The 23,238-nt window shown below is 44.1% G+C and overlaps 1 protein-coding gene across 8 annotated transcripts in view; it reads left to right on the top strand.

Moving 5' to 3' along the window:
- Positions 1–23,238, top strand: part of CadN (neural cadherin) — a 722,349-nt gene that overhangs the window by 53,810 nt on the left and 645,301 nt on the right. For 5 of the 8 annotated variants that reach the window (XM_071656102.1, XM_071656105.1, XM_071656101.1 and 2 more), the window contains exons 1-2: positions 2,680–2,833; positions 3,371–4,742. In XM_071656102.1, coding sequence (XP_071512203.1) covers positions 2,783–2,833; positions 3,371–4,742 — 1,423 coding nt within the window. In that variant the 5' untranslated portion in view covers positions 2,680–2,782. Of the gene's footprint in view, positions 1–2,236; positions 2,394–2,678; positions 2,834–3,370; positions 4,743–23,238 lie in introns of those variants that run through there. The other 3 variants (XM_071656108.1, XM_071656106.1, XM_071656109.1) reach the window with 3 other exon arrangements.

Here is a 23,238-nt window from a genome sequence, read left to right as displayed (position 1 = left end):
GAGGACAGTACATGGGAAGGACAGATAACACAAGACCTGATGGTCTATGACCAGGTTATCTGCTGGAGGACAGTACATGGGAAGGACAGATAACACAAGACCTGATGGTCTATGACCAGGTTATCTGCTGGAGGACTCTACATGGGAAGGACAGATAACACAAGACCTGATGGTCTATGACCAGGTTATCTGCTGGAGGACAGTACATGGGAAGGACAGATAACACAAGACCTGATGGTCTATGACCAGGTTATCTGCTGGAGGACAGTACATGGGAAGGACAGATAACACAAGACCTGATGGTCTATGACCAGGTTATCTGCTGGAGGACAGTACATAGGAAGGACAGATAACACTAGAGCTGATGGTCTATGACCAGGTTATCTGCTGGAGGACAGTACATGGGAAGGACAGATAACACAAGACCTGATGGTCTATGACCAGGTTATCTGCTGGAGGACAGTACATGGGAAGGACAGATAACACAAGACCTGATGGTCTATGACCAGGTTATCTGCTGGAGGACAGTACATGGGAAGGACAGATAACACAAGACCTGATGGTCTATGACCAGGTTATCTGCTGGAGGACAGTACATGGGAAGGACAGATAACACAAGACCTGATGGTCTATGACCAGGTTATCTGCTGGAGGACAGTACATGGGAAGGACAGATAACACAAGACCTGATGGTCTATGACCAGGTTATCTGCTGGAGGACAGTACATGGGAAGGACAGATAACACAAGACCTGATGGTCTATGACCAGGTTATCTGCTGGAGGACAGTACATGGGAAGGACAGATAACACAAGACCTGATGGTCTATGACCAGGTTATCTGCTGGAGGACAGTACATGGGAAGGACAGATAACACCAGACCTGATGGTCTATGACCAGGTTATCTGCTGGAGGACAATAATTTCCTAAATTCGTAATATACATATCTGAAGAAAGTATGTTATAGAGGAACTAAGTTTATATGTATTAATCATTGCATTATTAACTATAAATTAAAGTTATGAAAAATTGTTTTATGTAGGAAAATAAGGTGTTGTCAATATTATTTTTTATAATAATATATGATATAAGACGAGATACAAATTCATGTTTTAAATGATTTTAAAAGACATTTTAAGATATGGTTCCGTCATATTCACTATTACCCAACCAACACAATGCGTAAATACAAATTTAATTACGTCTTTGATGGTAGTTATGATTAGATACTAAACTATATTATATGATAGTGGTAGAGGGTGGGGTCAGCTGTGACCCCACCTCCCATGTTCACTAAACCACTCGCATGTTGTTAGGTGATTCAGGATGTAAATACTTCAATAGGTAGTTCATGTATTGGGGTTGGGGTCGAATGCACAGTTAAGTGTCGCTCTATGTGAGTTTCTTCTTTGAATTAATGAGGTAAATATAGAATATATGAGTATAGATGGGAGACAGGGTCAATAAACCTCTCCCACGTACCATGTTGTTACAGTAGTCCTCTGGGAATATGTGATGGTAACACACCTCTTTTATTTTTCACGTTTAATGGCGTTATTTCTTTATATTTAAATGTAAGCGAGGCTTGCAATCAACACTCATCATTTAAAATTTGTCTTAAGAGTTTGTCTATCGATTTGTGGACTGGATTTAGTGAAGAACTGTCTGTAAAATGAGAGAACAAGCGGAGGGTTGTTTGACTGTCTGACGGGACGACAGAGGAGAAAGGAATGAAATAACTTGTAAAAGAAAACGGGTGAGGTGCAGCAGGTGCCCGCCAGGTCTTTGATCCGGGTGCTGCCAGGGTCTCAGCCTCCCTGCCTCCCCCCCAAAAGTTCACCCTCCTTCCTCCCATCTTCTCCCACACCTCCATAGTAGCTCTTCCACTCGCCGACAACCCTCCCCGAAATTGAAGTTATTCGTATCTTCGCTCTCTTCGTGGCTTGTTTTGATTTCTTCTCATTATTTGTCATTTTCTATTGATGTATGTCTTAATGTAAACTTCATTGGTATGTAAATCTGTCTGTAAGGGCCACAGAAAAATCAGTCAATGAGTTCTCTTGCGCACACTTGGCACATGCGCAATGGCAACAATCGATGCGATTTTCTTATTTTATCTTATCATTATTTCCTCGCGCTTCGTGGATGCCCAATGCTTGGTCTCAAGTCACCACGCGATAGAAGAAAAATCGAACGTCATTTAGAAATAGATTCGTGCCTAGAACTCGAACGTGTAGTGGTGTTTAGCGTGAAATTAGATGAATGTATTGTGCACCTGCGCTGTGTCGGGAGGGTGACGCGTGAGACGAACAGCCAGTGGGCTTCAAACGGTCATGGCTGTGTGTAGTGGTCGGGTGTTGTGAGACGCTCTCGGCTTAGTCGAGATAATTTGTGGTAAGTGAGTCTCCTACGTTACAGATGGGTGTGGAATGAAAGACGAAGTCGTGGCGGACATGTTATAAGTGATGGATTGAGGTTTGAGCCGCGAAATAGGTGAACGAGAGGTCAAAACATCGGTGGAAGTGAGGTGGGTGGGTGGTGAGGGGGGAAGTGTGTGAGGGTCTGTACCTGGTGTGGTTGTCACCGTGCGGTGGTGGGGGGGAGAGGGGGACACACACACACACACACACACACACACACGGTGGAGTTATAAAGGGGTACACACACACACACACCATTGGCCTCTCTGAAGTAACTGCTGAAAGTTATGAAGGCCACGAGTTACAACCTGACCCCCCCCCCGCGGGTATGATGGTGTGCAAACCATGAGGACACGGGTTTAAATGGTGCATCTTTTGTTGACCCTTTCCGTCGAGCACGGGTGGGAATGGCAGGTACATTCTTATATTTATATGTCTGCCAAGAACAGAGGATCACGTGTGAGCTCTAACTAACCCCCTGGCTTACCTCACTACACATTAATGCAGACATGTCTGGTGGTGTCATGTTTTGACCCATGTTGGAAAGAAATGGTACATGGAAGCGGTGATGGGGCACATCCTACACCACTTGCGCTCATTTTAGAAATAGGTATTACAGGCTAAACTAACTACTATTATTTTTTTTTTACCCTAGCCTTGTTTCACCGCGGTGAAACGGTTTTTTTTATATATATATTTTGAATGCATTTTGCAGTGGAGGAACAAATTTAGGGAGTTTATTATACAAATCTTTTACCTTTTTTGATAACTAATTTACATTGTGATGGACATTACAGTCAAGTTCAAAAGAGCTACGTTAATACAGAGTACTATTGTAATGGTTGTAATCATTTCGTATACATTTTAGTTCATATATTGAAGTATTTTTTAAAGATATGTAGGTTATTAGTGTTGAGGTAATATATTGATGTGTTTCTCCTTGTGTTTCAGAGTGTTGCCGGCTATGAAGTGGTGTGTTGGTGCGTGGACGTTTTGTGGAGTGAAGTGTTGACCATGGTTGGTACAATGTGGCCTCGCAGTGTGTTGTTAGGTCGTGTGGGTGTGGCCATGGTGGCTACACTGGCCATCATGTGTGTAAGTGGTGAGATGATGTCCGAAGTGGTGTATCGTGTGGCCATCCCACACGACGTGGCCCCCGCGCATATTGTACACAAGATCAGATTAAAAGATGACCAAACCGTTGATAAACTGATGGATAGTGAATACTCAGATTATTTCGCCGTGCTGGATAATGGAGACATTATGACTGTGTCTAAGCTGGCCCCGCTGCTGGGCCACGTAGTGACTTTGAGGGTTTCCACCACCTACTCCAGTGGCGACACTCGGGTCTATGTCATCAAAGTAGCTGTGAAAGATCACCAGACGATGCTTCGCTTTCTCAAGTCGGAGTACGATGCTACTGTGTACGAAAACCTGCCCGCTGGCACGGAACTCCAAGGGCTTGACGAACTGGAGGCTATGGGCGAGGAGGATTTGAAGTACGAACTTACTGGTGGCCATTCTGTCTTTGCCCTTCACCATGTCGGTGGTATGCCTGCCGTTGTGACCAGGAAGGCGTTGGATCGCGAGGCCCAGGACTTGTATAAGCTGGTGTTGCGAGCCTTCGACAAGGAAGGGATGGACATGGCAGAAGCCAGGATCAACGTCCATGTCTTGGACATGAACGACCACGCGCCGGTGTTCACGCAGAACATGTTCTACTTCTTCGTGCCGCTGAACGTGTCCAGGTTCGACAAGATCGGTCGTGTGACGGCACACGACGGGGATGGAGACAAGGTCGTCTATCGCTTGGCCTACCCGTCCAACATCTTCACTATCATACCCCAGACTGGAGAAATCATGTTGATCGAACCTCCAGAGACCATGGTCTACGAGTTGGAGTTGGAGGCCTTCGACAAGCGTAAACCCACACTCTACTCCGACGCCCTGGCCAAAGCGCACATCGAGTTCCGCTACCCTAGCGATTCCCTCTTCACGGGCGAAAGCAACGACATTGATTTTGACGCCTACCCAGAGCACGCCATGTCGAAACGTAGTGCCAAGAAGAGGGTCAAGCGAGGTCAACTTCGCCACACCAAGGAACTGGTGTTTTCCGAGGCCGATGGCGCCGTTGAAGGCAAAGTCGTGTTCCAGTTGGAGAAGGAGATTCAGTGGGAAACATTTAAGATACGTGATGATAACCCATGGGTGGAAGTTGACAATAACGGGGCTGTCAGGATCAAAAAGAAGTGGGACTACGAAGAACTGGGACCCGAGAAGACGATCGACTTCTGGGTCACTATTACCAACAACGACCGTAATGGTGAGTGGACAACCCTGCTTAGTATCTTAGAAATGGTGGTAGTGAGTAGCTGGTTCATAATGTTGGTAGTGAGTAGCTGGTTGGTAATGGTGGTAGTGAGTAGCTGGTTGGTAATGGTGGTAGTGAGTAGCTGGTTGATAATGGTGGTAGTGAGTAGCTGGTTCATAATGTTGGTAGTGAGTAGCTGGTTGGTAATGGTGGTAGTGAGTAGCTGGTTGGTAATGGTGGTAGTGAGTAGCTGGTTGATAATGGTGGTAGTGAGTAGCTGGTTCATAATGGTGGTAGTGAGTAGCTGGTTCATAATGGTGGTAGTGAGTAGCTGGTTGGTAATGGTGGTAGTGAGTAGCTGGTTCATAATGGTGGTAGTGAGTAGCTGGCTGGTAATGGTGGTAGTGAGTAGCTGGTTGGTAATGGTGGTAGTGAGTAGCTGGTTGGTAATGGTGGTAGTGAGTAGCTGGTTCATAATGGTGGTAGTGAGTAGTTGGTTCATAATGTTGATAATTGGCGCCACAATTATGAACTCTGCATTCATCAAGTTTCATGTTTGTTGCATGTGCAACCAAGGTTGCAATATATAATATATATATATATATATATATATATATATATATATATATATATATATATATATATATATATAGCCTTTTTTTGGCATGTTTATCGGTTGAAAACATTCAGGCTTAAAGTAGTAGGTGGTGTAGATATATATAGTTTAAGAAAAGTAGATAGTAGATGATGGAGGCAGATATTCTGCATGTATTTATATTTTCATTTCGTGGATCAAGTTTGACTGAATGAGCCCCAGTGATAAGGTTTTTGCGTCTGGTAAAATTCCTCAAACTGGCTCCCTTCATGTTGACCATCGTTCTTAATGTTTGCACTCGTTTGGAACTGCTGGTTTGGTAGTTACCATGGTGATTGCAGAGTGCCAGTGTATATTTATGTCATCATGGTATTAAAAAAAAAAAATATGGGGTGGAGGGGAGGTGGAGGGAAGAGCGGTTTGCGTGTCTATATTTTAAATCTATAACTCAAGCGTTTATAGAAAGGTAGGTTGTAGGTAATTTGATTTATTATCAATTGAATTCGCATTACCTCTTGTCCAATTAACCACTCATAAGATGAGATTACGAACTGGACCGACTAGGAATTAAGTGTGTTGTAATCACAAGAGCAGTTTAGCTTGGAGTAAGCGGGGCGTGGCCAGGTGTCGAACCACTGCTGTGCTTCAGTGGTTAATTGATGGGTGGGTGGTCACATACACCGTGGTTGTTGTGTGTTGATGGGTTGTTTACCTCCTGTTGTGATGATGTCTGGCGTCAAAATAAGGTTTTAAGAAGCCACGAGTATGTAGACAGAAGTCTTTCAAAGCTAAATGGAAAGTACAGAGGGATTACGGTGTTTCAAACTCATCCATGAAAAAAAGATGGTGTATATTGAACATATATACTTCTTATAACTCTAGATATATTGACAGTTAAGATATCAATGATACATCATATATATATATATATATATATATATATATATATATATATATATATATATATATTGATTAATTGATGGACCATTATGGTAATTACTGTTCATACACGATTTGTATTTACGACTTCCAATATGACTTAAAAAGAAATAGTTACCAATAATTTTGTCAACAAAAATGGGAAGTGTATGAGCAGTAGGTAGAGTATGATGGAGATCGCTTCCTGATTTATATGTACTTCAGCTTTCATTCAAACACAAAGGCTATTAATGATGTGAAAAACATGATTAAGTTTATGACAGTGTAAGAGTTGCAGGTGCGTGTGTGTGTGTGTCGGGTTGTATTCTCTAATCATTAGTTATAATAAGTGATGACGGTAATCCAGGGGTAATTACAGTGGTGAATTAAGAGGAGCAATTGGTGATGGTGGATGTGATCATATCATCATAGTGGCTGCAGGAAATGGTCAAGTAGTGGCAGGTGCCTGGTTATGTGGTCAAGGATGGGTTGTTTAGCAGTTAAGCCAGAGATGCCCTTGTTCCTTAACAACCCTATAGCAGTTTATATAGGAAATTGGCTGTATTGATATATATATTTTTTTTACGAATGGCTGTGAATATGTAATTTGAGGGTAACATCTGTTTCCTGTTTGACATAATATTCATTGTGTGTGGCTGCCACTGAATCACTTCCGGCTAATATGACCACATATCCTGGCGAGAAAATCATTTTGTAAGTGGTGGTGGGTGAGTGGTGGGTGGTGGGTGAGTGGTGGTGAGTGGGTTGGTGGGGTAGTGAGTGGTGGGGCATGGTCGCTCCTTAGCTAGAAAGCTGTGAGTCATGCTTGACACACACACACACACACAGGGCAGTCGCCATGTCATTCACCATTGGGTTGTAATGGTGGCCATTAACTTCACTTTAGATTGTACTGAAACGGACGAAGTTTTATGAGGGTTTAGTGTGGGGTAACTTCACATGGTAAACAATTAGGGTTGTGCACGTTGTTGTTGTGAGGGGTTGTGAAGGGTAGGGAAGATGTGCGACGTGGGGGTCAATAAACGTTAAAAAGTTTATGAAAATGATGTTTGTTGACATTGCTGGAGGCCATGGAAGACGTCACGTAGTAGTCAAGACTTGTTCAAGATTCTAGTGTGGCTGACGTGGTGGTGTGGGGGGGGGGTTGGGGGGGTCTCAGACACGCCCCTGATAGCTTCGTGCCAGCTGCCAAAAAACATAAACAAACAGACGACACACACGGTGGCTGGTCGCGTCGCCGCACATCCTCCCTCCCTCCTCCCCGAGCTGTGTCGTGGCTCCACGCGGTCCCCAGCCATAATTAACGCTGTTATGTTGTTAAATGTCGATTTATAATCGTGGTAGACATGCTGTTGTAGAAGTTGTAAGGTTGGGTCAAGTTTACGAAGGTGGTGTTCATGTCTCACACCGTCTTAACCTGCCCTTTCACCTCACGTCTTCCCTGATCTTCACAACCCTCCCCACGTCTTCCCTGATCTTCACAACCCTCCCCACGTCTTCCCTGATCTTCACAACCCTCCCCACGTCTTCCCTGATCTTCACAACCCTCCCCACGTCTTCCCTGATCTTCACAACCCTCCCCACGTCTTCCCTGATCTTCACAACCCTCCTCACGTCTTCCCTGATCTTCACAACCCTCCCCACGTCTTCCCTGATCTTCACAACCCTCCCCACGTCTTCCCTGATCTTCACAACCCTCCCCACTATCACAACATATAACTTTCGTAAGATATTATTTTCTATTTTTTCCTTTTACACTGGGCGTGTGTGGAAGTCCCCACCCAGTGTAGAGAGGCCATTGCTACGTGTTCATTACAGACCTGTGGTATTTCTGTCATCAGTCAAGTAGGAGAATTAAAATTGTAACTTGTCATGTTGTTAAATGTTTAAAAACGTCTTTGCCTCATATATGTGTTGTCAGGGTTGTATTACCTAATGCCATATATATATATTTTGTTCTTTATATTAACTGATGTGGTCGGGGCAGTAACATGTTTTCCAGTATTAGCTGTCGCGAGTTATCCTAGAAGTTAGTATTGAGAAAGGAATTTAATTGAAGAGCTTCGCAGGTGGCTGTAAACCAGACCCACACACATATATATATATATATATATATATATATATATATATATATATATATATATATATATATATACAGCAACGTTGTAGGGGGAGGGAGAGATGAGAGACAAGGAATGGAACAAGGTAATGTTCTTCGAAGAAAAAGGGATCATAATTGTAGTCATTTCTCTTGTGTCGCGTCCTACACATGTATGTCAATACAGTACACCACACTTAAGTGTCTTGTTTACACACGAGTTATAAACAGGGTTGTATCTGTGTTTACCAACCGGTGTCTTGTTGTTTGAGGCCCAGGATCATTAAACCCAAACATTCTACCTACTTACCCTCGTTATCAGTTTGGCAAAGTAATTTTTCTCCAATTTTTTTTTTTCAATGGTTTTGTGAGCATTTAAATTTCCTGGGTTCTGTCCAATGCCCGGTATTGATTACCTGTATTGTGGTCAGGTCTGGCATTGATGGCTGTGGTATAGCAGGTCTGGCATTGATGGCTGTGGTACAGCAGGTCTGGCATTGATGGCTGTGGTACAGCAGGTCTGGCATTGATGACTGTGGTACAGCAGGTCTGGCATTGATGGCTGTGGTATAGCAGGTCTGGCATTGATGACTGTGGTACAGCAGGTCTGGCATTGATGGCTGTGGTATAGCAGGTATGGCATTGATGACCGTGGTACAGCAGGTCTGGCATTGATGGCTGTGGTATAGCAGGTCTGGCATTGATGGCTGTGGTACAGCAGGTCTGGCATTGATGGCTGTGGTATAGCAGGTGTGTCATTGATAGCTGTGGTATAACAGGTGTGTCATTGATAGCTCTGGTATAGCAGGCCTGTCATTGATGGCTGTGGTATAGCAGGCCTGTCATTGATGGCTGTGGTATAGCAGGCGTATCATTGATGGCTGTGGTATAGCAGGCGTGTCATTGATGGCTGTGGTATAGCAGGCGTGTCATTGATGGCTGTGGTATAGCAGGCGTGTTATTGATGACTGTGGTATAGCAGGCGTGTCATTGATGGCTGTGGTATAGCAGGCGTGGCATTGATGGCTGTGGTATAGCAGGTCTGGCATTGATGGCTGTGGTATAGCAGCCGTGTCATTGATGGCTGTGGTATAGCAGGTCTGGCATTGATGGCTTTGGTATAGCAGGCCTGTCATTGATGGCTGTTGTATAGCAGCCGTGTTATTGATGGCTGTGGTATAGCAGGCGTGTCATTGATGGCTGTGGTATAGCAGGCCTGTCATTGATGGCTGTGGTATAGCAGGCATGTCATTGATGGCTGTGGTATAGCAGGCGCGTCATTGATGGCTTTGGTATAGCAGGCCTGTCATTGATGGCTGTGGTATAGCAGGCGTGTCATTGATGGCTGTGGTATAGCAGGCGTGTCATTGATGGCTGTGGTATAGCAGCCGTGTTATTGATGGCTGTGGCATAGCAGGCGTGTCATTGATGACTGTGGTATAGCAGGCGTGTCATTGATGGCTGTGGTATAGCAGGCGTGTCATTGATGGCTGTGGTATAGCAGGTCTGGCATTGATGGCTGTGGTATAGCAGGCCTGTCATTGATGGCTGTGGTATAGCAGGCGTGTCATTGATGGCTGTGGTATAGCAGGCGTGTCATCGATGGCTGTGGTATAGTAGGCGTTTCATTGATGGCTGTGGTATAGCAGGCGTGTCATTGATGGCTGTGGTATAGCAGGCGTGTCATTGATGGCTGTGGTATAGCAGGCCTGTCATTGATGGCTGTGGTATAGCAGCCGTGTCATTGATGGCTGTGGTATAGCAGGTCCGGCATTGATGGCTGTGGTATAGCAGGCGTTGCATTGATGGCTGTGGTATAGCAGGCGTGGCATTGATGGCTGTGGTATAGCAGGGTCTGGCATTGATGGCTGTGGTATAGCAGGCGTGGCATTGATGGCTGTGGTATAGCAGGTCTGGCATTGATGACTGTGGTATAGCAGGCGTGGCATTGATGACTGTGGTATAGCAGGTCTGGCATTGATGGCTGTGGTATAGCAGCGTTTGTGTTTTTTGTTGTCTGGCTACCCATTTCTTGCATCTCATACCGCTCTATGTCATTCATCAGTTCTTCATCCTCCACTCCTCATCATCAATTTGCAACCCACTCACTGAAGTTGTCTTCCATATTTCATTAATTCCTACCCTTCCCTCCCCCTGCCCCCCCGCTCCACTCCTGCCCCCACCCTCCCGCCCCACATATAGTTCTTTGTGGGCACCCTATGGCGTTCAGTCTACATGAAACCCCCGCAAGTCATTGTCACGCCACTTGATTCCTTCCCCGCCCACCATTTCATCCTCTCCCCCCCCCCGCCCCCCCCCCCCTCCCCCCCCCCCCCCCCCCCCCCCCCCCCCCCCCCCCCCCCCCCCCCCCCCCCCCCCCCCCCCCCCCCCCCCCCCCCCCCCCCCCCCCCCCCCCCCCCCCCCCCCCCCCCCCCCCCCCCCCCCCCCCCCCCCCCCCCCCCCCCCCCCCCCCCCCCCCCCCCCCCCCCCCCCCCCCCCCCCCCCCCCCCCCCCCCCCCCCCCCCCCCCCCCCCCCCCCCCCCCCCCCCCCCCCCCCCCCCCCCCCCCCCCCCCCCCCCCCCCCCCCCCCCCCCCCCCCCCCCCCCCCCCCCCCCCCCCCCCCCCCCCCCCCCCCCCCCCCCCCCCCCCCCCCCCCCCCCCCCCTACAACTCGGGTGTGGAAGGGTTTAGAATGGGCCCAAGTAAGGTCGTCCATACGGGACTGGATAATCAAGTTATTATTATTTGTTATTAAGACAACGTTCCGTTTTCTTTAGACGATTTACAACATGCGTTGTAAATTGATTGGTGAGGTTGTGTTTACAACACGTACCGTAACTGTTACTCCTTCTTCCGCCTCGAAGAAGATTGCCATAATTTTGGTCGTAGTGGATCGATCACCAGCGTTCCCGGCCGTCAGGTCGAGGGTATGGGTTCGAATCCTAGTTGCGTCGGTCGGCCCACAGTCAACTCAGCTGTTCATCCACCCCTCGGGGGTTGGTTGGTGAAATAGATACCTGGCTAAGGATAGGTTTTAAATGAAACTACGAAATGAAAGGGATTTTGATTTGAAAAAATTGGTTGTTTTGGGTTGTAAGCCTATAGGAAAATCTTTTAACCCCGTCTTCATATATTAACTCCATCTTCATATATTAACTCCATCTTCATATATTAACTCCGTCTTCATATATTAACTCCGTCTTCATATATTAACCCCATCTTCATATATTAACTCCGTCTTCATATATTAACTCCATCTTCATATATTAACTCCATCTTCATATATTAACTCCATCTTCATATATTAACTCCATCTTCATATATTAACTCCGTCTTCATATATTAACTCCGTCTTCATATATTAACTCCGTCTTCATATATTAACTCCATCTTCATATATTAACTCCGTCTTCATATATTAACTCCGTCTTCATATATTAACTCCATCTTCATATATTAACTCCGTCTTCATATATTAACTCCGTCTTCATATATTAACTCCGTCTTCATATATTAACTCCGTCTTCATATATTAACTCCGTCTTCATATATTAACTCCATCTTCATATATTAACTCCATCTTCATATATTAACTCCGTCTTCATATATTAACTCCATCTTCATATATTAACTCCGTCTTCATATATTAACTCCGTCTTCATATATTAACTCCGTCTTCATATATTAACTCCATCTTCATATATTAACTCCGTCTTCATATATTAACTCCATCTTCATATATTAACTCCATCTTCATATATTAACTCCATCTTCATATATTAACTCCATCTTCATATATTAACTCCGTCTTCATATATTAACTCCGTCTTCATATATTAACTCCATCTTCATATATTAACTCCGTCTTCATATATTAACTCCATCTTCATATATTAACTCCGTCTTCATATATTAACTCCATCTTCATATATTAACTCCGTCTTCATATATTAACTCCATCTTCATATATTAACTCCGTCTTCATATATTAACTCCATCTTCATATATTAACTCCGTCTTCATATATTAACTCCGTCTTCATATATTAACTCCATCTTCATATATTAACTCCGTCTTCATATATTAACTCCATCTTCATATATTAACTCCGTCTTCATATATTAACTCCATCTTCATATATTAACTCCATCTTCATATATTAACTCCGTCTTCATATATTAACTCCATCTTCATATATTAACTCCGTCTTCATATATTAACTCCATCTTCATATATTAACTCCGTCTTCATATATTAACTCCGTCTTCATATATTAACCCCATCTTCATATATTAACTCCGTCTTCATATATTAACTCCGTCTTCATATATTAACTCCATCTTCATATATTAACTCCGTCTTCATATATTAACTCCGTCTTCATATATTAACTCCATCTTCATATATTAACTCCATCTTCATATATTAACTCCATCTTCATATATTAACTCCGTCTTCATATATTAACTCCGTCTTCATATATTAACTCCGTCTTCATATATTAACTCCGTCTTCATATATTAACTCCGTCTTCATATATTAACTCCATCTTCATATATTAACTCCATCTTCATATATTAACTCCATCTTCATATATTAACTCCATCTTCATATATTAACTCCATCTTCATATATTAACTCCATCTTCATATATTAACTCCATCTTCATATATTAACTCCATCTTCATATATTAACTCCATCTTCATATATTAACTCCATCTTCATATATTAACTCCATCTTCATATATTAACTCCATCTTCATATATTAACTCCATCTTCATATATTAACTCCATCTTCATATATTAACTCCATCTTCATATATTAACTCCATCTTCATATATTAACTCCGTCTTCATATATTAACTCCATCTTCATATATTAACTCCATCTTCATATATTAACTCCATCTTCATATATTAACTCCATCTTCATATATTAACTCCATCTTCATATATTAACTCCATCTTCATATATTAACTCCATCTTCATATATTAACTCCATCTTCATATATTAACTCCATCTTCATATATTAACTCCATCTTCATATATTAACTCCATCTTCATATATTAACTCCATCTTCATATATTAACCCCATCTTCATATATTAACTCCATCTTCATATATTAACTCCATCTTCATATATTAACTCCATCTTCATATATTAACTCCGTCTTCATATATTAACTCCGTCTTCATATATTAACTCCATCTTCATATATTAACTCCATCTTCATATATTAACTCCATCTTCATATATTAACTCCATCTTCATATATTAACTCCATCTTCATATATTAACTCCATCTTCATATATTAACTCCATCTTCATATATTAACTCCATCTTCATATATTAACTCCATCTTCATATATTAACTCCATCTTCATATATTAACTCCATCTTCATATATTAACCCCATCTTCATATATTAACTCCATCTTCATATATTAACTCCATCTTCATATATTAACTCCATCTTCATATATTAACTCCATCTTCATATATTAACTCCATCTTCATATATTAACTCCATCTTCATATATTAACTCCATCTTCATATATTAACTCCATCTTCATATATTAACTCCATCTTCATATATTAACTCCATCTTCATATATTAACTCCATCTTCATATATTAACTCCATCTTCATATATTAACTCCATCTTCATATATTAACTCCGTCTTCATATATTAACTCCATCTTCATATATTAACTCCATCTTCATATATTAACTCCATCTTCATATATTAACTCCATCTTCATATATTAACTCCATCTTCATATATTAACTCCATCTTCATATATTAACTCCATCTTCATATATTAACTCCATCTTCATATATTAACTCCATCTTCATATATTAACTCCATCTTCATATATTAACTCCATCTTCATATATTAACTCCATCTTCATATATTAACTCCATCTTCATATATTAACTCCATCTTCATATATTAACTCCATCTTCATATATTAACTCCATCTTCATATATTAACTCCATCTTCATATATTAACTCCGTCTTCATATATTAACTCCATCTTCATATATTAACTCCATCTTCATATATTAACTCCATCTTCATATATTAACTCCATCTTCATATATTAACTCCATCTTCATATATTAACTCCATCTTCATATATTAACTCCATCTTCATATATTAACTCCGTCTTCATATATTAACTCCGTCTTCATATATTAACTCCATCTTCATATATTAACTCCGTCTTCATATATTAACTCCATCTTCATATATTAACTCCGTCTTCATATATTAACTCCGTCTTCATATATTAACTCCGTCTTCATATATTAACTCCGTCTTCATATATTAACTCCGTCTTCATATATTAACTCCATCTTCATATATTAACTCCGTCTTCATATATTAACTCCGTCTTCATATATTAACTCCATCTTCATATATTAACTCCATCTTCATATATTAACTCCGTCTTCATATATTAACTCCGTCTTCATATATTAACTCCGTCTTCATATATTAACTCCGTCTTCATATATTAACTCCGTCTTCATATATTAACTCCGTCTTCATATATTAACTCCGTCTTCATATATTAACTCCGTCTTCATATATTAACTCCGTCTTCATATATTAACTCCATCTTCATATATTAACTCCGTCTTCATATATTAACTCCGTCTTCATATATTAACTCCGTCTTCATATATTAACTCCGTCTTCATATATTAACCCCATCTTCATATATTAACTCCGTCTTCATATATTAACTCCGTCTTCATATATTAACTCCGTCTTCATATATTAACTCCGTCTTCATATATTAACTCCGTCTTCATATATTAACTCCGTCTTCATATATTAACTCCATCTTCATATATTAACTCCGTCTTCATATATTAACTCCGTCTTCATATATTAACTCCATCTTCATATATTAACTCCGTCTTCATATATTAACTCCGTCTTCATATATTAACTCCGTCTTCATATATTAACTCCATCTTCATATATTAACTCCGTCTTCATATATTAACTCCGTCTTCATATATTAACTCCATCTTCATATATTAACTCCGTCTTCATATATTAACTCCGTCTTCATATATTAACTCCATCTTCATATATTAACTCCGTCTTCATATATTAACTCCGTCTTCATATATTAACTCCATCTTCATATATTAACCCCATCTTCATATATTAACTCCATCTTCATATATTAACTCCGTCTTCATATATTAACTCCGTCTTCATATATTAACTCCGTCTTCATATATTAACTCCGTCTTCATATATTAACTCCGTCTTCATATATTAACTCCGTCTTCATATATTAACCCCATCTTCATATATTAACTCCATCTTCATATATTAACTCCATCTTCATATATTAACTCCGTCTTCATATATTAACTCCGTCTTCATATATTAACCCCATCTTCATATATTAAAACAGGTTAATTCCAAGATCATATACACTTACACTATGTATATTACTCATGCTTGGTTATTTATATGATGTATATGACTAGTTAATGTCTTGTTGCTAAGTTAGCATGAGTTAGTGGTGTGGTTCAAGTCAATTTCAAGTTCCTCCATCCCTCATCATTCGTCGGGGGGGGTGATGATAGGCTAGGGCAGAATGTGGGAATTACATGATACTGAAGACCAGAGATTGGCACGGGAAATATTGGGGGAAATATACAATCATTGTCTAGGCTGAATTTTGGGAATCCGGTGCGCGTTGATTTGGTGGCATGTAAACTGAACCACAGGGGAAAACACTGGGAGGTTCCAAGTACCAGACGATGTATATGGCACATATGTATATATATATATGCACATGTGCAGTATGTAACAGTTTGGTGAACCAAGAAGAGCTTGTGTGTCGCCAAGTTGTGAAAGTGTGTTATATGACCATGTACATAATGCTATGCTTGTGCAGGTGGAAATGTGTCTTCTTGAAGAGAAATGTAAGGATATATTTTTTTTTTTTTTCATACTATTCACCATTTCCCGCATTAGCAAGGTAGCGTTAAGAACAGAGGACTGGGCCTTAGAGGGAATATCCTCACCTGGCCCCCTTCTCTGTTCCTTCTTTTGGAAAATTGAAAAAAAAAAAAAATGAGAGGGGAGGATTTCCAGCCCCCCGCTCCCTTCCCTTTTAGTCGCCTTCTACGACACGCAGGGAATACGTGGGAAGTATTCTTTCTCCCCTATCCCCAGGGATATATATATATATATATATATATATATATATATATATATATATATATATATATATATATATATATATATCCTTTTGTTTTGATATAATGTACATCAGAAGAATGTATTTTTGATTGTATTCCGGGTCACTTTTCGCGTATACTGTATTGAAATACATCACCTTCTTGTATTCCGGATTGTATTCACACGTCTACTGTATTGAAATACATCACCTTCTTGTATTCTGGATTGTATTCACGTCTACTGTATTGAAATACATCTTCTTGTATACCGGATTGTATTCACACGTCTACTGTATTGAAATACATCACCATTTTAATACTCCCATATAAATGTTGCATTTGTGATTATAACCCTATGTTGCACCATGGCTCGGTCATCACTGTGAAAGACATATAAAGGTCATATTGGCCTTTCCGACGGAGGTGACCTTCACAATACACAGTGATTACTATACCACACTTGGTTTCCTGTATATATGGCTATACAACTAAGGTTCTATATAAACTTGGAATCACTTGTCTTTGTTACATGATTAAGGCCTCTATGTCACAATTATTCCTTCCTTCCCCTTATGATTATAGACGTAATCCACACACGTGTGTGACACGTAAAGTCCATAATAGTTGAAGTGTTGTTAACTTGGGTAACTATTTGTTTGTGTGTGAAGATAATGGGTCAACTTATTCATCATTATCACACAATCATTGTTGCGTATTTTAGCTGTATTTCCAGATTTTGGCAGAAAATTTGGAAGAAAAATATGCAACCTGTTATTAATGTTATGGTTATTATTATTATTATTATTATTATTATTATTATTATTATTATTATTATTATTATCTCATCATCCCTTGTTTACATCACCTTTCCATGGTATTTCATGTGTGTTATTATATATTGTCTTCAAGTCTCGATGTGTATACATATTTGTCTCGTCCTTAATGTTGTTTAAGACAACATTTTGGTGTTGTCTGTTGTTCGACAAACCATTTTCTAAAGGACGTTCCACACACCATTTTCTAAAGGACGTTCCACACACCATTTTCTAAAGGACGTTCCACAAACCATTTTCTAAAGGACGTTCCACACACCATTTTCTAAAGGACGTTCCACACACCATTTTCTAAAGGACGTTCCACACACCATTTTCTAAAGGACGTTCCACACACCATTTTCTAAAGGACACGCGTGTTTTGTGCTGTTGCTTCTATGTCACATTATCTCCTCAGCCACTTGATGTGTGGCAGCTGGCACGAGTGACTGTCATGCATGACACGAGAACTGTGTCATGTGTCATGGGTTAATAACTTGTCGTATGACACCCGAAGGTCCGTGACGTCATGCGTTATGCCGTCCGTGTGGGTGATACTGTAGTCATGTCATTGTTATTGGTCGTATCGTCGTGGTCAAGGGTCGTACCGTCGTGTTCAAGGGTCGTACTGTCGTGTTCAAGGGTCGTATCGTCGTGTTCAAGGATCGTAACATCTTGGTCAAGGGTCGTACCGTCGTGCTCAAGGGTCGTACCGTCGTGCTCAAGGATCGTACCGTCGTGCTCAAGGATCGTATACCGTCGTGCTCAAGGGTCGTACCGTCGTGCTCAAGGGTGGCACCGTCGTGCTCAAGGGTCGTACCGTCGTGCTCAAGGGTCGCACCGTCGTGCTCAAGGGTCGTACCGTCGTGCTCAAGGGTGGCACCGTCGTGCTCAAGGATCGTATACCGTCGTGCTCAAGGGTCGTACCGTCGTGCTCAAGGATCGTACCGTCGTGCTCAAGGGTCGTATACCTTCGTGCTCAAGGGTCGTACCGTCGTGCTCAAGGGTCGTATACCTTCGTGCTCAAGGGTCGTATACCGTCGTGCTCAAGGGTCGTATACCGTCTTGCTCAAGGGTCGTATACCGTCGTGCTCAAGGGTCGTATACCGTCTTGCTCAAGGGTCGTACCGTCGTGCTCAAGGGTCGTACCGTCGTGCTCAAGGGTCGTACCGTCGTGCTCAAGGGTCGTACCGTCGTGCTCAAGCAGTCTATGAATATATATTAAGATTTGGATAATAAATCAAACTTCGTAGATTAAAATATTGATACGAAATTGCTTTAGCCAGTTTGGTGTATCAGATATGTCTAACACGCGCCTGTGTGTGTGTGTGTGTGTGTGTGTGTGTGTGTGATAGATATTCGAATATGTGAGGTTGCCTACATTCACATGGGGTGGGGGGTTGGGGGTTAGTTAGAGATGACCACAATGGATCCAGCGTTGGGTGTTCGCGTGTGCACGCCAGGTCAACCCCCCCTCACCTGACCTCTCACCCCCACCCTACACCCTCGGTCACCTCTGACCCCGTAAGGTCACGCGGTGGCTGGCGGGGGAGGGGGAGAGGGGATGTCCCCCCCTACCCTCCATAGCCTGAAAAGAGGAGGTTCTTGGTGTTGGTGAGGGTGGTGGGGTAGGGTTCGATCCCGGGGAAAGGGGTTGGAGGTGGGACGGTCTCTCTCTCTCTCTCTCTCTCTCTCTCTCTCTCTCTCTCTCTCTCTCTCTCTCTCTCTCTCTCTCTCTCTCTCTCGCCTCACCTGTCCCGGAAGTACACGTAAGTGAAGCCATGCAGAGAGAGCGCTCGCGCGCGTGTGTACAATTGCCCACCGTCGCTGTACAATGCGATATCCGTCAAGTGTCGCTTCCTTTGTTCTCTTGGTCGATCGTTTCATGCGGTAATCACCTATTACGTCATGATGAGCCCTACGGTCGTTAGCAGTAGTCGTCCTGTGTCATTCACAGAGACAGTGGTTCGTCCTCCTACACTTCCTGTGTCAAGGCAATTTGGTTGTTAACCCCCCCCCCCCCCAATGGGTAGTTATTATAAGGTTAATTGACCCTAATTATAATGATGGTTGGGTACATGCGTGCGTTTGCATGACAGTTACTATATCCTGTTGTTACGGTCGTATTGCCCGTACTGTGTAAACCATCAATTAACCTTTAAGGTCATTATAACTTTGCCGGTACAACCAGTTTCCTCCACTCTGTTACAACCTTCCACAACACTTGTACTACAACGGTATATCAACGTCTATATCATATATATATATATATATATATATATATATATATATATATATATATATATATATTTACTCGTACACACACACACACACACACACACACACACACACACACACCCTAATCAACCGGACCCGAGAGAAGGATGAACACCTGGGATTGGCTGTGGGCCGACTGTCTCCCCTCCCCCCCAGGATTCGAACCGAGGCCGACCCGCACGTGAATGATATGGTCAGCGACGCCAGCCACCAACCCATAGAAGACCATGGTATGTGTGTGTGTGTGTGTGTGTGTGTATGTGTGTGTGTGTGTGTGTGTGTGTTTGTGTGTGTGTGTGTGTATGTATATGTGTGTGTGTGTGTGTGTGTATACAGGTTGTTGATGACACACGTTTCATGACCTGGAAAATTAAAAACACAAGCTGGAAAATCCCCTTTTATTTATTGCTCTGGATTCAATAAGTTGTGTAAACAGAGTTCAAGAAAGTGGTTGGTCACTGATTAAGTCGTTAGTGGAGAGTGAGGGGAATTCCTTGTTGGCGCAGACAATGGTATACACTGAGGCGCCATTGTGTCGTTAATCAGTTGTGGGTTGTTTACTTATGATTTCCGGGGGACCACGAAACAGTCCTGTTCCTCGGGACCTTTGTGAAGGCACCTGCAGACCACCGCTTGCGCTACCTCAAGTAGCAGGGAAACGGAGTACGTTCCCTAGACGACTGTGTGTGTGTGTGTGTGTGTGTGTGTGTGCTTTCAGTGATACAGCTTCGGCCAAAAGACGACGTCTCATTCGCGGTATGACCTCGCGCAGGCTGCGTCCGGTAACACCGCCGTGGATTACTTGGTGGAAGATCTTGGCCAGTCTTGGTGGAGAACTAAGTATGCCCCTGGTGTTCATCATGGCTTCCAGCTTTGGCCGCCAGGAGAAGAAATGTATAATAAGCTTCCCGAGGTGGATATACCACGTACATCCTTGTATGGTTACGTTCCAGGGCTAGTACTGTGTGTACTGGGACTGGAAGCGCTCTTTTAGGAGGAGGTCTGGAAGGCCAGTACTGGAGGAAAGGGCTCTGGAAAGTAGTATTGTGGAAGGCCCTGGAAGGCCAGTTGTGGAGGAAGGTCCTGGAAGGCCAGTTGTGGAGGAAAGTCCTGGAAGGCCAGTTGTGGAGGAAGGCCCTGGAAGGTCAGTTGTGGAGGAAGGTCCTGGAAGGCCAGTTGTGGAGGAAGGCCCTGGAAGGCCAGTTGTGGAGGAAGGTCCTGGAAGGCCAGTTGTGGAGGAAGGTCCTGGAAGGCCAGTTGTGGAGGAAGGTCCTGGAAGGCCAGTTGTGGAGGAAGGTCCTGGAAGGCCAGTTGTGGAGGAAGGTCCTGGAAGGCCAGTTGTGGAGGAAGGTCCAGGAAGGCCAGTTGTGGAGGAAGGCCCTGGAAGGTCAGTTGTGGGGGAAGGCCCTGGAAGGCCAGTTGTGGAGGAAGGCCCTGGAAGGCCAGTTGTGGAGGAAGGTCCTGGAAGGTCAGTTGTGGAGGAAGGTCCTGGAAGGCTAGTTGTGGAGGAAGGTCCTGGAAGGTCAGTTGTGGAGGAAGGTCCTGGAAGGCCAGTTGTGGAGGAAGGTCCTGGAAGGCCAGTTGTGGAGGAAGGTCCTGGAAGGCCAGTTGTGGAGGAAGGTCCTGGAAGGCCAGTTGTGGAGGAAGGTCCTGGAAGGTCAGTTGTGGAGGAAAGTCCTGGAAGGCCAGTTGTGGAGGAAGGCCCTGGAAGGTCAGTTGTGGAGGAAGGTCCTGGAAGGCCAGTTGTGGAGGAAGGCCCTGGAAGGCCAGTTGTGGAGGAAGGTCCTGGAAAGCCAGTTGTGGAGGAAGGTCCTGGAAAACCAGTTGTGGAGGAAGGTCCTGGAAGGCCAGTTGTGGAGGAAGGCCCTGGAAGGAAGGCCAGTTGTGGAGGAAGGTCCTGGAAGGCCAGTTGTGGAGGAAGGTCCTGGAAGGTCAGTTGTGGAGGAAGGTCCTGGAAGGTCAGTTGTGGAGGAAGGTCCTGGAAGGTCAGTTGTGGAGGAAGGTCCTGGAAGGAAGGCCAGTTGTGGAGGAACGTCCTGGAAGATCAGTTGTGGAGGAAGGTCCTGGAAGGCCAGTTGTGGAGGAAGGTCCTGGAAGGAAGGCCAGTTGTGGAGGAAGGTCCTGGAAGGTCAGTTGTGGAGGAAGGTCCTGGAAGGTCAGTTGTGGAGGAAGGTCCTGGAAGGCCACTTGTGGAGGAAGGTCCTGGAAGGAAGGCCAGTTGTGGAGGAAGGTCCTGGAAGGTCAGTTGTGGAGGAAGGTCCTGGAAGGCCAGTTGTGGAGGAAGGTCCTGGAAGGCCAGTTGTGGAGGAAGGTCCTGGAAGGAAGGCCAGTTGTGGAGGAAGGTCCTGGAAGGTCAGTTGTGGAGGAAGGTCCCTGGAAGGCCAGTTGTGGAGGAAGGTCCTGGAAGGCCAGTTGTGGAGGAAGGTCCTGGAAGGTCAGTTGTGGAGGAAGGCCCTGGAAGGCCAGTTGTGGAGGAAGGTCCTGGAAGGCCAGTTGTGGAGGAAGGCCCTGGAAGGCCAGTTGTGGAGGAAGGTCCTGGAAGGCCAGTTGTGGAGGAAGGTCCTGGAAGGCCAGTTGTGGAGGAAGGTCCTGGAAGGCCAGTTGTGGAGGAAGGTCCTGGAAGGCCAGTTGTGGAGGAAGGTCCTGGAAGGCCAGTTGTGGAGGAAGGTCCTGGAAGGCCAGTTGTGGAGGAAGGTCCTGGAAGGCCAGTTGTGGAGGAAGGTCCTGGAAGGCCAGTTGTGGAGGAAGGTCCTGGAAGGCCAGTTGTGGAGGAAGGTCCTGGAAGGCCAGTTGTGGAGGAAGGTCCTGGAAGGCCAGTTGTGGAGGAAGGTCCTGGAAGGCCAGTTGTGGAGGAAGGTCCTGGAAGGCCAGTTGTGGAGGAAGGTCCTGGAAGGCCAGTTGTGGAGGAAGGTCCTGGAAGGCCAGTTGTGGAGGAAGGTCCTGGAAGGCCAGTTGTGGAGGAAGGTCCTGGAAGGAAGGCCAGTTGTGGAGGAAGGTCCTGGAAGGCCAGTTGTGGAGGAAGGTCCTGGAAGGCCAGTTGTGGAGGAAGGTCCTGGAAGGTCAGTTGTGGAGGAAGGTCCTGGAAGGGCCAGTTGTGGAGGAAGGTCCTGGAAGGTCAGTTGTGGAGGAAGGTCCTGGAAGGCCAGTTGTGGAGGAAGGTCCTGGAAGGCCAGTTGTGGAGGAAGGTCCTGGAAGGCCAGTTGTGGAGGAAGGTCCTGGAAGGCCAGTTGTGGAGGAAGGTCCTGGAAGGAAGGCCAGTTGTGGAGGAAGGCCCTGGAAGGTCAGTTGTGGAGGAAGGTCCTGGAAGGTCAGTTGTGGAGGAAGGTCCTGGAAGGCCAGTTGTGGAGGAAGGTCCTGGAAGGCCAGTTGTGGAGGAAGGTCCTGGAAGGCCAGTTGTGGGGGAAGGTCCTGGAAGGTCCTGGAAGGCCAGTTGTGGGGGAAGGTCCTGGAAGGAAGGTCAGTTGTGGAGGAAGGTTCTGGAAGGCCATTGTGGAGGAAGGTCCTGGAAGGCCAGTTGTGGGGGAAGGTCCTGGAAGGAAGGTCAGTTGTGGAGGAAGG

This window comes from Panulirus ornatus, chromosome 62, assembly GCF_036320965.1.
Source record: "Panulirus ornatus isolate Po-2019 chromosome 62, ASM3632096v1, whole genome shotgun sequence".
NCBI classification, from domain to species: domain Eukaryota; kingdom Metazoa; phylum Arthropoda; class Malacostraca; order Decapoda; family Palinuridae; genus Panulirus; species Panulirus ornatus.
Note: the sequence above shows the minus strand (reverse complement) of the source record. Positions and strands in the feature narration are given on the sequence as shown.